This window comes from Brassica napus, unplaced genomic scaffold, assembly GCF_020379485.1.
Source record: "Brassica napus cultivar Da-Ae unplaced genomic scaffold, Da-Ae ScsIHWf_603;HRSCAF=896, whole genome shotgun sequence".
NCBI classification, from domain to species: domain Eukaryota; kingdom Viridiplantae; phylum Streptophyta; class Magnoliopsida; order Brassicales; family Brassicaceae; genus Brassica; species Brassica napus.
In genome coordinates this window covers 44311-57641 of record NW_026016664.1, presented here as the reverse complement: position 1 = coordinate 57641, position 13331 = coordinate 44311, and the positions used below count along the sequence as shown (strand labels likewise).

The following is a 13331-nucleotide window of genomic DNA, read 5'->3' as shown; positions in this document are numbered from 1 at the left end:
GAAAGAACAAGGCTCCATTGGGCTGTTTGGAGGCAAAGGAGAGCTCACATTGGCGAATCATGCGTCCCAAGTGGATCAGACTGAAGCTCCTCAAGCTAACAAGGCGGCTCATGGCAAGTATGAAGACAAGAGGTTCAATGGGAATTGTGATCACTGCAAGAAGCATGGACACAAGAAGAGTCAATGCTGGATACTCCACCCTCACTTAAAGCCGGCTAAGTTCTTAAAGGAGAAGGAAGCAAGAGCACACATGACTGAGAGCTCTATGGGTGCTGGCTCCTCAAGCAGGACAAGTGAAGGAGAAGTGCGTGAGGTGGGTGATGGAAAGTCACTGGTGGCGTACACTGGAGGTTCAAACAGCAATGACTACATCCGGCGCTCAGACATGGATGCTCTCATCAAGATGCTCAAGGAAAACGGTAACAAAAGTAGTATCAACCTTGGTTATTCATTTGGTGCATCTATGATTAAGAGTGTGTCTGATTGTGTTGAGAACGAACCTAGACTTGATAGGACTGAAAGTATACTCAAGAGTATAGGAAATGGATATAAACCAGCTAGTATTCTCTGTCAAGCTCATATTGCTAGAAACATGTCTAAAGCATTAATAGTTGATTCTGGTGCATCTCATCACATGATAAGTGACACTAGATTGATTAAGGACATTCAACCTGCAAATGGACATGTTATGATTGCTAATGGTGATAAGATTCCCATAAAAGGAATAGGAAAACTTAAGTTGTTTGAAAAAGAATCTAAAGCCTTCTATATGCCTGAATTTACATCTAATCTATTGTCGGTTAAGAGATGCACTACTGACTTGCAATGTAATGTTATATTCAGTCCTAATGATGTGAAGTTTCAGGATATTGAGAGCAGCAAGATGATTGGGAAAGGAGTTACTAAAGGAGACCTTTATTTACTTGAAGATCTTACTCCTGTTCCTAGTCATTGTTGTTCATTTACATTTGCTTCTGATTCTGTCTCTAGTTTGAATAAGAATGCATTGTGGCATGCTAGACTAGGTCACCCTCATGCTAAACCTTTGAACTTAATGGTACCAGGTGTTATTTATGAGAATAAAGATTGTGAAGCTTGTATCTTAGGCAAGCATTGTAAGAATGTGTTTCCAAAATCTTCAACAGTTTATGAAAATTGCTTTGATTTGATTCATTCTGATGTGTGGACTGCACCTTGTTTGTCAAGGGATAATTATAAATACTTTGTCACATTCATTGATGAAAAATCCAAATACACCTGGTTAACCTTAATTCAAACCAAAGATAGGGTACTTGATGCATTTAAAAACTTTCAAGCTTATGTGACTAACCATTATCATGCAAAGATTAAAATTTTTAGATCAGATAATGGAGGAGAGTATACAAGCTTGGCATTCAAGCAGCACCTAGCTCAGCATGGAGTACTTCATCAAACTAGTTGCCCATATACTCCTCAGCAAAATGGTGTGGCTGAGAGAAAGAACAGGCATCTAATGGAAGTGGCAAGGTCTCTCATGCTTCAAGCAAATGTTCCCAAGAAGTTTTGGAGTGATGCTGTCTCCACAGCATGTTATCTGATCAACAGGACCCCTACCAAAGTCTTGGATGAACACGCTCCATTTGAAGTATTGAACAAACACAAGCCGGTTCTAGATTACTTGAGAGTCTTTGGATGCTTGTGTTATGTGTTGATCCCGGGAGAGCTGCGCAACAAGCTTGAAGCTAGAAGCACCAAAGCCATGTTTATTGGATATTCAACCACTCAAAAGGGTTATAGATGTTATGATCCTGTCACAAGAAGAGTACTTACATCTAGAGATGTAAAGTTCATTGAATCCCGTGGGTATTATGATGAGAAGAATCAGGAAGACTTGAAGGATCTCACCTCAGATAAGGCTGGGGTGTTAAGGATTATCCTAGAGGGGCTAGGGATCAAGATGTCCCAGGATCAGAACTCTGGTCAAAGGGGACAACATGGAGACTCTCACCATGATCGTGAGGGGGGAAATGAGCCTGAAGTTCAAGAAAGTGGCCAAGAAGGAGCCGGCTTGAATGAGGAAGGAATGGAGACAAGTTTAGGCCGAGATAGAGCCGGCTTGAATCAGGAACAAAGGGAGATGAGTTCAGGCTCTCACAATCAAGGTGAGCAGGAACAAAGAGAAGTAGAAGCATCAGTTGAGGATGTAGAAGAAGAACCGGATGTTCAAGAGCAAGTTGTGAGAGTTCAACAACCAGAACTGAGGAGAAGCACAAGAGTGAGGAAGGATCCTTCCTCTTGGGTAAACACGAGAGTGTACTACAATGCCCAAGCAGTGGAGCATCCTTCTCAAGCTGTGTGCTCCTTTGCTCAATATCCTAAAGCACATTGCGCATTTATGGTAAATCTGGATGAGGGTTATATCCCAAGAAGCTATGAAGAGGCAATACAAGACAAGGAGTGGAAGGAATCAGTTGGAGCTGAGGCAGGAGCCATGATCAAGAATGATACTTGGTATGAGAGTGAGTTACCTAAAGGGAAGAAAGCTGTGACTAGTAGATGGATCTTCACAATCAAGTATAAGGCTGATGGTCAGGTTGAGAGAAAGAAGTCAAGACTGGTTGCAAGAGGCTTTACTCAAACATATGGAGAAGATTACATTGAGACCTTTGCACCAGTGGCTAAGCTACACACAATCCGGATTGTATTAAGCTTGGCTGTGAATCTTGGATGGGGCTTATGGCAAATGGATGTGAAGAATGCATTTCTACAAGGAGAGCTTGAGGATGAAGTGTATATGCATCCACCTCCAGGCTTGGAACACTTAGTAAAGAAAGGGAATGTGTTGAGACTGAAAAAAAGCTATCTATGGGCTGAAACAATCACCAAGAGCCTGGTATAACAAGCTGAGCACTACCCTTAATGGCCGAGGCTTCAAGAAGTCTGAGCTAGATCACACTCTCTTCACCCTCACTACCCCCTCAGGTATGATCGCACTACTTGTGTATGTTGATGATATCATTATCACAGGAAGTGATAAGGAAGGTATCATAGGAACCAAGGAGTTCCTTAAATCCATGTTTGAGATTAAAGACTTGGGAGAAATGAAATACTTTCTTGGAATTGAGATATGTAGATCTAAGGAAGGTTTGTTTATGTCCCAAAGGAAGTATACACTTGATCTTTTGAAAGATGCATGTGCTTATGGAGGCAAGACAGCAAGAATGCCTACGGAGGATGGCTACAAAGTCCCACGAGAGGGGGAGATTGAAGACAGCAAATCTTATCAGGATCCTAAACTCTATAGAAAACTAGTTGGCAAATTGATTTATCTAACCATAACTAGACCTGACATTTGTTTTGCTGTGAATCAGGTGAGTCAACACATGCAAGTGCCTAAGGAGCATCATTGGCGCATGGTGGAGAGGATCTTGATGTATCTCAACGGCTCACCTGATCAAGGAGTATGGATGGGTTGCAATGGGAGCACTGAAGTGGTTGGGTACTGTGATGCGGATTGGGCTGGTGATAGAGCAGACAGGAGATCAACCACAGGCTATTGCACATTCATTGGGGGCAACTTGGTGACTTGGAAGAGTAAGAAACAGAAGGTGGTGTCTTGCTCAAGTGCAGAAGCTGAGTATAGAGCTATGCTGAAGCTTACCAACGAGCTGGTATGGATCAAAGGCATCGTGAAGCACTTGGAGATTGATCAAGCCACGCCAATGACTATGCATTGTGATAACCAAGCCTCGATCCACATAGCCTCCAACTCGGTGTTCCATGAAAGAACCAAGCACATTGAAATTGACTGTCACAAGGTGAGGCAGATGATTATCCTAGGAGTCATCCTGCCATGCTACACTAGGAGTGAAGATCTGTTGGCTGATGTGTTCACTAAGGCTGCGAGACAAAAGACTATGGAGTCCATTCACATTAGATTGGGACTCATAGATCTTGGGAAAAGAAGGAGCTGATCCCCTAAGTCATGAGGTCTTTACTCTTTTTCCCTCATCAAAGTTTTGTCCCGATGGGTTTTCTTTGGTGAGGTTTTTAATGAGGAAGATCTCATGGCTGTCCAAGTTTAGGCTTTCACAAAGCTAAACTTAAGGGGGAGTGTTGAGATGAGGAGTTGATATGAAGGCTTAGAAAGGCTTGGGTAATGAAAGGGATGAGGAGATGAAGCTCAGGTTGAAGTGAGAGACGCATTGGGAGAATGGTACGGACGGTACAAACCGTACGGATCAGTTCAACGAAGATCACTTGGGTCTCGACCTTTCTTCACATTCTGAAGTGGTGCAAACTTAGGGTGAAGTGTACGGAGTTACCATGTCCGTACCATCTGAAGTTACCACGGTAAATAGGAGGTTGAACAACAAGAAGGAGGGAAAGGCCAAAGACACTTATGCAAAGGGAAGGTCACGGCCAAAGAAAGGAGATGACCATTTATGGATAAGAGGAGGCGCGGCTTTACAGCTGGGACAGGCTGTAAAGGTGTTTGGCATCTGATCCAAGATGCCAAAGGGATCAAACGTGTGATGGCCCCTATTGGACGGATTCAAAACCGGCCAGCTCTTACCATTTGACTTCACATGCTTAAGCTACCTTAACCCATTTCGAAAACCCTATGTCCTCTAAGTATAAATATGTAATCTCCTCATTAATAAGAGATCAGACAGTTCTATCCAATTGATTACTCTACTTGTTCCATAATGATTCCTTATTAGTCATCTAATCACATAATCATCTCCTTATTCATCCTAAATCATTCTACTCTTTCACATACAAACTCAGATTATCTAAAACTCACTACAGGAAAATCCCTTATTAGTAGCGTCGGATAAGCGCTACCGATTTAAATCGTAGCGGTCTTAGAAGCGCTATGAACCAACACGCAACCAAAAATAATAGACTTTTTGTAGCGGTTTTTTAGAATGCTATGTAATCTTATTCTTTGATAGCGGTTCGTCTCTGCAATTATTTTATTTATAATAGCGGTATTTATTTGTTACTATAAAGTTATATGCTTGCAAATTTTGTGTAAATGTAGCGTTATTACATTCGCTATTGACTGATGTGCTATATATTATGGACAACGAGAACCAGGACAGTATTGGTGCAATTTAATTAACGAAATTAAAAATACTAAAATATCAGATTAAAAGCCAAAGTATCATACATAATTCATAAAAAGATATCCAACAACAAGTTCATTCTCTAATTCAACAGATAATGAGAAATTTATTAGGCCAAGCTATTGGAACACCTAAAGCATCATCAATGAACTGAATCTCTGAATTTCCTCTCCAAACAGGTGCTTCTCCAATTTTAACGACATCGACCCATACCTTGCTTGCATTGGGACCCAAGGGGACAAAATGAACTTTAGCTTCTGGATCGGTTGAAAAAACTCTACCTTCAGCCACCTTATTGCCAGACCCTTTGCAATCTAAGAGGATGCACTTTCTTTTACCACTTTTGCTGCTATCAGAGCTGTGATTTACACTCTAGAAATGACAATTAGAGACAGTTCATCAAATGGCAATAAACACAGAAATTAATTATTTAAGCTTTAAAACTGAGAGGCTTTAGAATATTACCTTGGGAGAGCTATTCTTTGATATCGTCTCCTTCATGGCTTGCTGACTAATCTGTTGAATCTTATTTTGAGGCCATGAGATTTTCATCTTAACTGCATGACTCATCAGAAACATTTCATCAGAAACTGGTCTCCATTGATATGCATCTTCAACAACTGCCACATCAACCTTCACAATAGCAGCACCTGGACCTAGTGGGATGTCGTTTACCAGATCATCTGGGTCCGTCGAACACAAACGACCCTCAGCAACAATTACACCAGTTGAATTCCAATCATATATGTTTATCTTATCATCACTTGTCACCTTAGTAGAAAAAAAGAAGTAATAAATTCAACTTTCAGTTTCACATACAATTTAACAAAAGAGACCGAGAAATACATACCGCAGAACCAGCAGTCTTATGAGTTGGAGAGTCCATTTCACTGTCCAATATGAACCTATCTACTGGCCATGCGATAACTTGTCCAACAGCTTGCCTCAGTGTTCTGACAGTTACTGAAGGCCTCCATAGTGGCCCTGCTTCTTGCTCCTCATATGACTTGACAATAATAGCAGCCGTGTTAGGACCTATTGGAATGCGTCCAATCTTGTACGCTGCGTCAGATGAAACAAACTCTCCTTCCCCAATAACAACCTCTTCCTCTACACACCAATCCAAAATCTGACATCCACGGCCCCCTTTGTAAACATCAGTATTCACTTCAGAGGTAGACCCAACTTCAACTCTCCTTGATTCAGTCAAGTTATGAAGTTGTTCCTGCAAGCCACGAACTACATCCACTAGTTCTGCTTGTTTGGCCTCAAGCTTCATGACGTGTGTGTCTCTAGCTGCCAATATAGCTAACTTTGATGCAGTAATCCCTCGGCCTAGACCTCTAACTCTTCCTGGTCTGTCTTGTCCTAAGACTTTACTCACAGCATCTTCTTTAATATTCGTGCTAGCAGTGGAGTCGAGCTCACTATCAATTGTTTTGATTTTTTCCTGTTTCAAATATGTGATATGAGTTAGAGAATATAAATATAGTAAGACATCACATGAGAAGTTTATTGCTCACAATGGTTTCTTCAAATTCTGGTCTCGCGGGTCTCCCATCTTTATGTGTGTGTGCTTCAATCCAAACCTTACTTCTAGTAACCTTTTCAGGCTCCTTGCTCTGCTTCTTCTACAATTACCAGAAACAGAAAATGCCAGATTAGGCTATTTAATTCACTACAGATCTTGTACACTTTATATGACAGAAACATACCATTTTATGAGTTAGACGAACCATTCCTCTGCGTCCTGTAGTGTGCGGGATCTGACTCCTACGCAATTCCCTGAAGTGGGCACTTGTTTTCTTCAAAAGAAAACCAAAGATTAGGCTTCGTTGTCTCTATACACACACATAACATTAGAGAAAATATGTATACATAAGCAACCTTAAAATCTTCTCCTTTCTTGCTCTTCACCCAATTTAGCCAAGTTGCCAAAGAGGGAATATTGCTTGGTTTTAAGTTAATAATTTTTTCCCTGCTACTTATAGCACGGATATTGGCCACCAGCCGTGATTTTGATGCCCTGAAGAGACCACCCATTTGTTTTATAATAGCATCCTTTTGCCATTGTTCTTTCAAGTTGAACCTTGCCTACAAAAAAATCAGAAATTATCACTTATCATTGCCATGTCATGCTACTGGTTACTTGTATAAACATTAAATAATACCTGAATTTCCTCCCACATTGTGTCTCTTGTAAGTTCATCGAGTTGCCTCCAGTCTTCGAGTAACACTGGTACATGCTCTCTCACAAGAATACCCAGAAAGGATGAAAGTAGCACTGAGCCATCTCCAATATGCTCACCGAGAGTGTTAAATTCAATGTCGATCTTATCCTCAGGATTTTTAGCAACTCTACTCAATCTGGTTGGTCCTCTTCCTCTCCTTGACTTCGGCTTTGAGTTATGTTCGTCCTCTGCAGCTTCTGGAGTTTTTTCTTTATCTTTTCTGAAGTCCCTTTCTGGCTGCTCTTCTCCTTGAAGCTCTTCTTCTTGAATCTCTTCTTCTTGATGCTCTTCTTCTGTATGATGCTCTGCTTGATGTTGTGTTTGCTCTTCGTCTACACTTGCATTCAATAACGTGCGTTTCTTCCCAGACTTAAGTGGTTCAACGCTAGCATCTAGTCCTCGTTGGCGCTTACTGCGACGTTGAATCATCCCGTACTCCATTATCTTTATCCTGTAACTAACGTTAAAAAAACAGTTACTAGTCATATCCAGATATCAAACCAAAACCAGTTACTAGTCATATCCCTATTACTCCACAACTAAGACCCCCTCACAATCATCCCTACAACAGAAACTCTCATCATCAGAACAATCATTTCCCAAATCTTCATTCTCCTCGACGAATACTGGTGGAGCAGCAAACTCTTCTTCTGTCTCTAACTCGTGATACCCTCTAGGTGGTGCCCTCATAACCACAGACCAATCAGAAGAGTCATCATTGGAATAAAACACTTGCTTTGCTTGTGACGGCAGAATGTATGGATCTTTTTGGAATGCTGCTTGGCTTAAGTGGAAGTTCACAACCGTAAAACCATCTTCCACCTTCAAACCATGCCCTTTGTTGGCCCACTTACACCTGAAGAGTGGGACGTGGAACATATGGTAGTCGAGTAGTATAATCTCTTCTATCACTCCGTAGTAGGATACTATATCTGCCATATGTTTACTATCTTTTGCACTCGATCTACACATACTGAAAGCATCATATGCTACCCCACTGTTCTGAGTCTTCCTCTTTAGCGACTCTATCTGAAAGCGATGTCCATTGATGATTAAGCCTTTGTACCTTGCAACTGAATTTCTTGGTCCAAATGCTAACCATTTTAGCTTTTTCGACTGCTCCTCTGGGTTAGAATAAATCTGATGACAACAGAGATAAGATGGTGTTAGTTCTAAAAACAATAAAAGTGAGTAAAGAAAACTCCATGTCCACTGCTACATATACCTTATCCTTTACCCATTGTGTAAACTGTTCCACATGTAACTTCCATAACAGAGTCTGATTTTGCCGACAACGAGGATCTTTCTCTTGCAACGCTTCCAAATGCATACTGACATAGCAGTAACAATAAATATAAACACACATATACAATCATAAATATTACGTATTCAATTTATCCACTTACTCAATATATGGCTCCATAACTGCTGTGTTCATTAGAACATATCTATGTGCGATGTCTCGCTCTTTATCAGAAAGTAGAACATCTTTGGATCTCTGGATTGGACGGCCTTCAAGGATGTCATCATCTAAATCAACATCTTCATTACGACTCGCAGGTTGATTAACTGGTACAGATTTTTGAAGAAATTCCATGCAGAAGGCAATACATTCTGCTGCCATGTAACCCTCAGCCATACATGCTTCTGGTCGTGCAAAATTTTTAACGTAGGACTTAAGTGTTTTCATGTACCTAAAGATCAAAAAAATAACAGCTCTTGTCAAATATTTATCACAACAAAGATAATATTGAAAGAGGTAAACAAAATAATATTACCTTTCAAATGGATACATCCATCTAAAGTGTACTGGCCCTCCCAAGCGTGCCTCTCTAGCTAGATGTATAGGGAGGTGGAACATTATATCAAAGAGTGATGGGGGAAAGAACCGCTCCATCTGACACATTGTCTCAACAAGCTCACTCTCTAGTTCCAGTAGCTTTTCAGGATCAATCACACGCTGACACAGTCTGCAGAAGAAGTTGCATAATCTAGTCACTGCAATCCTAGGACCTTTAGGAAGCAATTTTCGCAATGCAACAGGTAATAGGTTTTGCAGAAGAACATGATGATCATGTGACTTTAAACCATTAATCTGAGGAGGATCCATGGAAACACAATTTGCAATATTAGCACAATAGCCATCTGGTCCTCTGAATTCAGATAACCTCTTGCAAAATATCTTCTTCTCATCCTTCGTCAACCAATAAGAAGCTGGAGGTAGGTATGTCCTTTTTCCACGTACCTCAGTGTGTAAGGAGCTGCGAATCCCCATATCTTCTAAATCTTGCCTAGCTTTAACACCATCTTTTGACTTTGCACTATGCATCAACATGGATAGTATGGCGTCAGACACATTCTTTTCCACATGCATTACGTCAATGTTATGACGTACCGGCATATCCTAATACATGAAATAATTAGAAACGGTTAGAACGTGGTAAACATATATATATATATATATATATATATATATAGTTCAATCACAGTGATATTGAGAAAGTACTACCTTCCAGTAAGGTAAGTCGAATAGAATTGACCGTTTCTTCCACCTCCATTGGTCAGTATCTTCTTCATATTCTTCACCTCCAATCTCATCATCTTCATCCACAGTAGATTTTCTCTTCTTGCCTTTCTTCTCTAAAGGTTTTCCAAAATCATTCTTCAAGTCCTTGAGCATCTCAAATATGTCAGATCCGGTTTGAATTCTGCTTGCAGTCCCTTCCTCTACAGTATTGTCAAACCATGCTTTGCGGCGTCGGTAAGGGTGCCCTGGCCTCAGTCGTCTCCTATTGCCCAAATAAACCATCTTTCGACTAAATTTTAACCACCTGAAAGGTGTATCCTTTCCACATACAGTACACGCCTGTTTCCCTTTCACTTTACAACCAGCAAGTGTCCCCAAACCTGGATAGTCGCTGATAGTCCACAACAGAATAGCTCGGAGTGTGAAATTCTCATTGGATAATGAGTCATATGCCTGTATACCTTCATTCCACAAGTCAATCAGATCATCTATCAATGGAGCAAGATAAACGTCGATGTTGTTGCTTGGTGCAGCTGGACCAGGGATGAGGAGACTCAACATTATGTTCTCTGCCTTCATGCACAGACTGGGAGGCATATTGTAGTTTACCAAGAAGACTGGCCATGTGCTGTACTTTGTGTTCTGAATGGAAAAAGGATTCATACCATCTGTAGATAGTCCAAGGCGAAGGTTTCTCGGATCAGAAGCAAACTCTGGCCATTTATCATTAACCTGAGCCCAAGTCAGTGAGTCCACCGGGTGTCGCATGGTATCATCTTCACTACCATTGCTGAAATGCCATTGCAAATCCTTAGCCATCCTCTTTGATCTAAACATCCGCTTCAGTCTTTCTTTGATAGGAAAATACCGTAGTACCTTTGCTGGAATCCCAATCTTATTTTCCCCCGTACGCTTATCAACTTCCCATCTTGAAGCACCACATCTTGGGCAGCTATCCATATCCTCATACTGCTTCCGAAAAAGAATACAATCATTCTTGCAAGCGTGAATAACATCATAACCAAACCCAAATATCTTCAGAAATTTCTTGATGTCGCCTGTGGACTTTGGAAGGACATTCCCTTGAGGCAGCATGTCTTGTACCAATGTCAAAATCTGATCAAAATAATTCTCTGAAATCCCACTCTTAACTTTTATGTGATACAATCCCATGATTGCAGATATCTTACTGTAGTTGGGACAGCTGGAGTAGAGTGGAGTTTCTGCATCCTGCAATTTCTTCTTGAACTCAGAGTCTTCTTCACCTTTAAATACTTCTGGTTGCTCTCCGGTTTGTGGATTGTCTTCAGCAACAGAGAATGCAGTTCTAAACAACTCGTATGCTTCTAAGTGGTCAACACTTTCAAACTCATCTGTCTGCGTCTTTCTTATCTCTCCATGAACGCTCCAACAATCATTCCTCTTGTACTTCTTATCCATCCCCCTTATGACTAAATGCTCCACGACTGTGTTGAGATTTTGGTGACACATGTTCCGACAGTCGACACAGGGACATGAGATTTGAAGAGGATTACCCAACCTCAACGCTGACTTATTCACGAAATCAGTTGCCCCCTTTTCATAATCATTGCTGGCCCTGTAATATATCAAGCAAGCATAAAAGATTAAATAAACTTCAATTGCAAAAACTAATTTGCATTTACGAAATAGTCAAGCGTAAAAGATTTGAACATACCTTGGAAGCCAAACCCAGGACTTGTCCATATTACAGCTCCAATTTCACAGTGTCAATGCAAAAAATCGAGATGGTTTTCGAGAATCAGAATCTAATAGAACAAAAATCGAGAAACAGAAAAAAAGAACCCTAATTTTTTTAAGAAAGAAACATGAAATTAGCTCGACGAATCTAAACCCTCTAACCCTAAATAACGAGAACGAACAATCGCTAAGATTGACGAACCTTAATTAGAGCTTATTCTTCGGCTACCGAGGAGGAGAGTGACAGAAATCTCAAAAACTGAAAGTTTAGAGGAGGAGATTGAAACGAGAGGGAGAAAAAGATGAAGACTGAAAGTTCAATGGAGACTGAAAGTTCGATGGAGGGAATCTGAAAAAAATGAGAGTTAGAGGGAAAGAATGGTTCATGAAGCTTCTATGGAGGGAGTCTGAAAATGGCTTCTAATTTTCGATAAGTCTTAGGCGCTCAAACTAATTACGTTTCCGCGCTTCACATAGGTAGCGTTTGTTTCAAAAAAGTGCTATTGATAACTAAACGCGAGAAACTCGTTTTTCTGAAAACTTATCAGTAGCATTTAGAAAAAGCAAAACGCTACTAAAATATAAATCGTAGCAAAACACACTTAAACGCTACTATATTATGCTATCACTACCCCAATTTCCTATAGTGACTTATACCTTCCTCCTTCTGGAGTTGCGCACACACTTCCTCCATAGATGGGAGATTTGGCATCCTCAACATGTGCTTGATCACATCGTTGAATGGAGGATCCAACGTCAACAGCAACCCAAACACCTGATCCTGCTCCCTCCTCTCCGTGAGTAGCTCTTGATCATTAGTGCTTGGCCTCAACGATTCAAGCTCAGACCACAAGGATCTATACTTGCCCAAATGCTTGGTGAACTCCTCTCCATCTTGTACCAGTGTGTTGATAGCTTTCTTGATCTCATACACACGGCTCAGATTGGTAACATTCCCAAAAGTCTTTTGGAGTACCTCCCACAGGTGTTTTGGATTCTCGCAGTAGCTGTAGGCTTCCAAGAGATGTTCTTCAAGTGATCCTTGCAGCACAGATAGCACCATCAAGTCATCTTGAATCCACTTCTTTCCATCAGCAACCGCGAGCTCTCTTCCACCTTCTTCCTCACTGGCCACTGGTGCTGGGGCTCCATCTGTGATGTGATCCCATAACCCTAGCCTCCCAATGGCTGTCTTCACAAGCCTAGACCACAACAGGTAGTTTCCCCCACCCTTGAGTGAAATCGGAACCGAAATAACCTTGTTTCCTCCCATCTTGATTTGCTTGAACTTTTTTTAGAATCTCACAAGAAAGAACTTTTATCTGAAGCTGAAGAACACAAGATCTCAATACCACAGCCAACCTGGCTCTGATACCATATGATTTTAGAGAATAAGAAAGGTATTGAGAAGTCTAAGAGAGATTCAAGAGAGATTAGAATGTTTAAGAGAAAGTGTATGAGATTATCATGATGAACTAGAGAGAGAGACTCATCAAATCGTGTTACTCATTAATCAAGACAGAGTTTACAATATATAAGAAGAGACTTAAGGGTTTTCAGAAAGCATAAGCATGTGAAGTCAAGGATAAGGTTTGCTTTAATTCAAACTAAGCCAATAGGAGAGGCCACACGCTTTTGGGATCTTTTACTAAGACTGCTTTTGCCAATACAGCCTGTCCCAGCCTGTCAAGATAAGACCCAGCTCCCTTAGCCATCTAAACGGTCATCTCTTCATGGTAAAAT

At 40.9% G+C, this 13331-nt stretch overlaps 3 protein-coding genes across 4 annotated transcripts; all 3 read right to left on the bottom strand.

Annotated features, from left to right (window-relative positions):
* Positions 1-5070: 5070 nt before the first annotated feature.
* LOC125604718 lies at positions 5071-7843 on the bottom strand. Of its 2 annotated transcripts, none has more exons than XM_048774916.1 (6): positions 7283-7828; positions 6999-7205; positions 6827-6916; positions 6635-6742; positions 5962-6561; positions 5071-5882 (listed from the first exon to the last, which is right to left on the bottom strand). In XM_048774916.1, the coding sequence occupies exons 1-6, from the start codon at positions 7826-7828 to the stop codon at positions 5565-5567; spliced, it is 1869 nt and encodes a 622-aa protein (XP_048630873.1). In that variant the 3' UTR covers positions 5071-5564. The 2 variants fall into 2 exon arrangements, with proteins under 2 accessions (XP_048630873.1, XP_048630874.1); XM_048774917.1 differs by having other exon boundaries at positions 5579-5794; positions 7283-7843.
* Positions 7844-7862: 19 nt separating this feature from the next.
* LOC125604719 lies at positions 7863-9793 on the bottom strand. The gene is made up of 4 exons (XM_048774918.1): positions 9121-9793; positions 8749-9036; positions 8568-8673; positions 7863-8482 (listed from the first exon to the last, which is right to left on the bottom strand). Exons 1-4 carry the CDS (start codon positions 9741-9743, stop codon positions 7871-7873), a joined length of 1629 nt encoding a protein of 542 aa, XP_048630875.1. The 5' UTR covers positions 9744-9793; the 3' UTR covers positions 7863-7870.
* Positions 9794-9821: 28 nt separating this feature from the next.
* On the bottom strand, positions 9822-11594 carry LOC125604717. The gene is made up of 2 exons (XM_048774915.1): positions 11566-11594; positions 9822-11466 (listed from the first exon to the last, which is right to left on the bottom strand). Exons 1-2 carry the CDS (start codon positions 11592-11594, stop codon positions 9822-9824), a joined length of 1674 nt encoding a protein of 557 aa, XP_048630872.1.
* Between the last annotated feature and the right edge of the window lie 1737 nt (positions 11595-13331).

Bases quoted from the DNA above. Each gene is read 5' to 3' on its own strand.
- LOC125604718 (XM_048774916.1), bottom strand. From the start codon at position 7,828: ATGACTAGTAACTGTTTTTTTAACGTTAGTTACAGGATAAAGATAATG. The intron at 6,743-6,826 runs GTATGTTTCTGT...TGGTAATTGTAG, and splicing joins TTCGTCTAACTCATAAAATG to AAGAAGCAGAGCAAGGAGCC. The intron at 6,562-6,634 runs GTGAGCAATAAA...TATTTGAAACAG, and splicing joins CAGAATTTGAAGAAACCATT to GAAAAAATCAAAACAATTGA.
- LOC125604719 (XM_048774918.1), bottom strand. From the start codon at position 9,743: ATGCCGGTACGTCATAACATTGACGTAATGCATGTGGAAAAGAATGTG. The intron at 9,037-9,120 runs GTAATATTATTT...TTTGATCTTTAG, and splicing joins TGGATGTATCCATTTGAAAG to GTACATGAAAACACTTAAGT. The intron at 8,674-8,748 runs GTAAGTGGATAA...CTGCTATGTCAG, and splicing joins GTTATGGAGCCATATATTGA to TATGCATTTGGAAGCGTTGC.
- LOC125604717 (XM_048774915.1), bottom strand. From the start codon at position 11,594: ATGGACAAGTCCTGGGTTTGGCTTCCAAG. The intron at 11,467-11,565 runs GTATGTTCAAAT...GATATATTACAG, and splicing joins TCCTGGGTTTGGCTTCCAAG to GGCCAGCAATGATTATGAAA.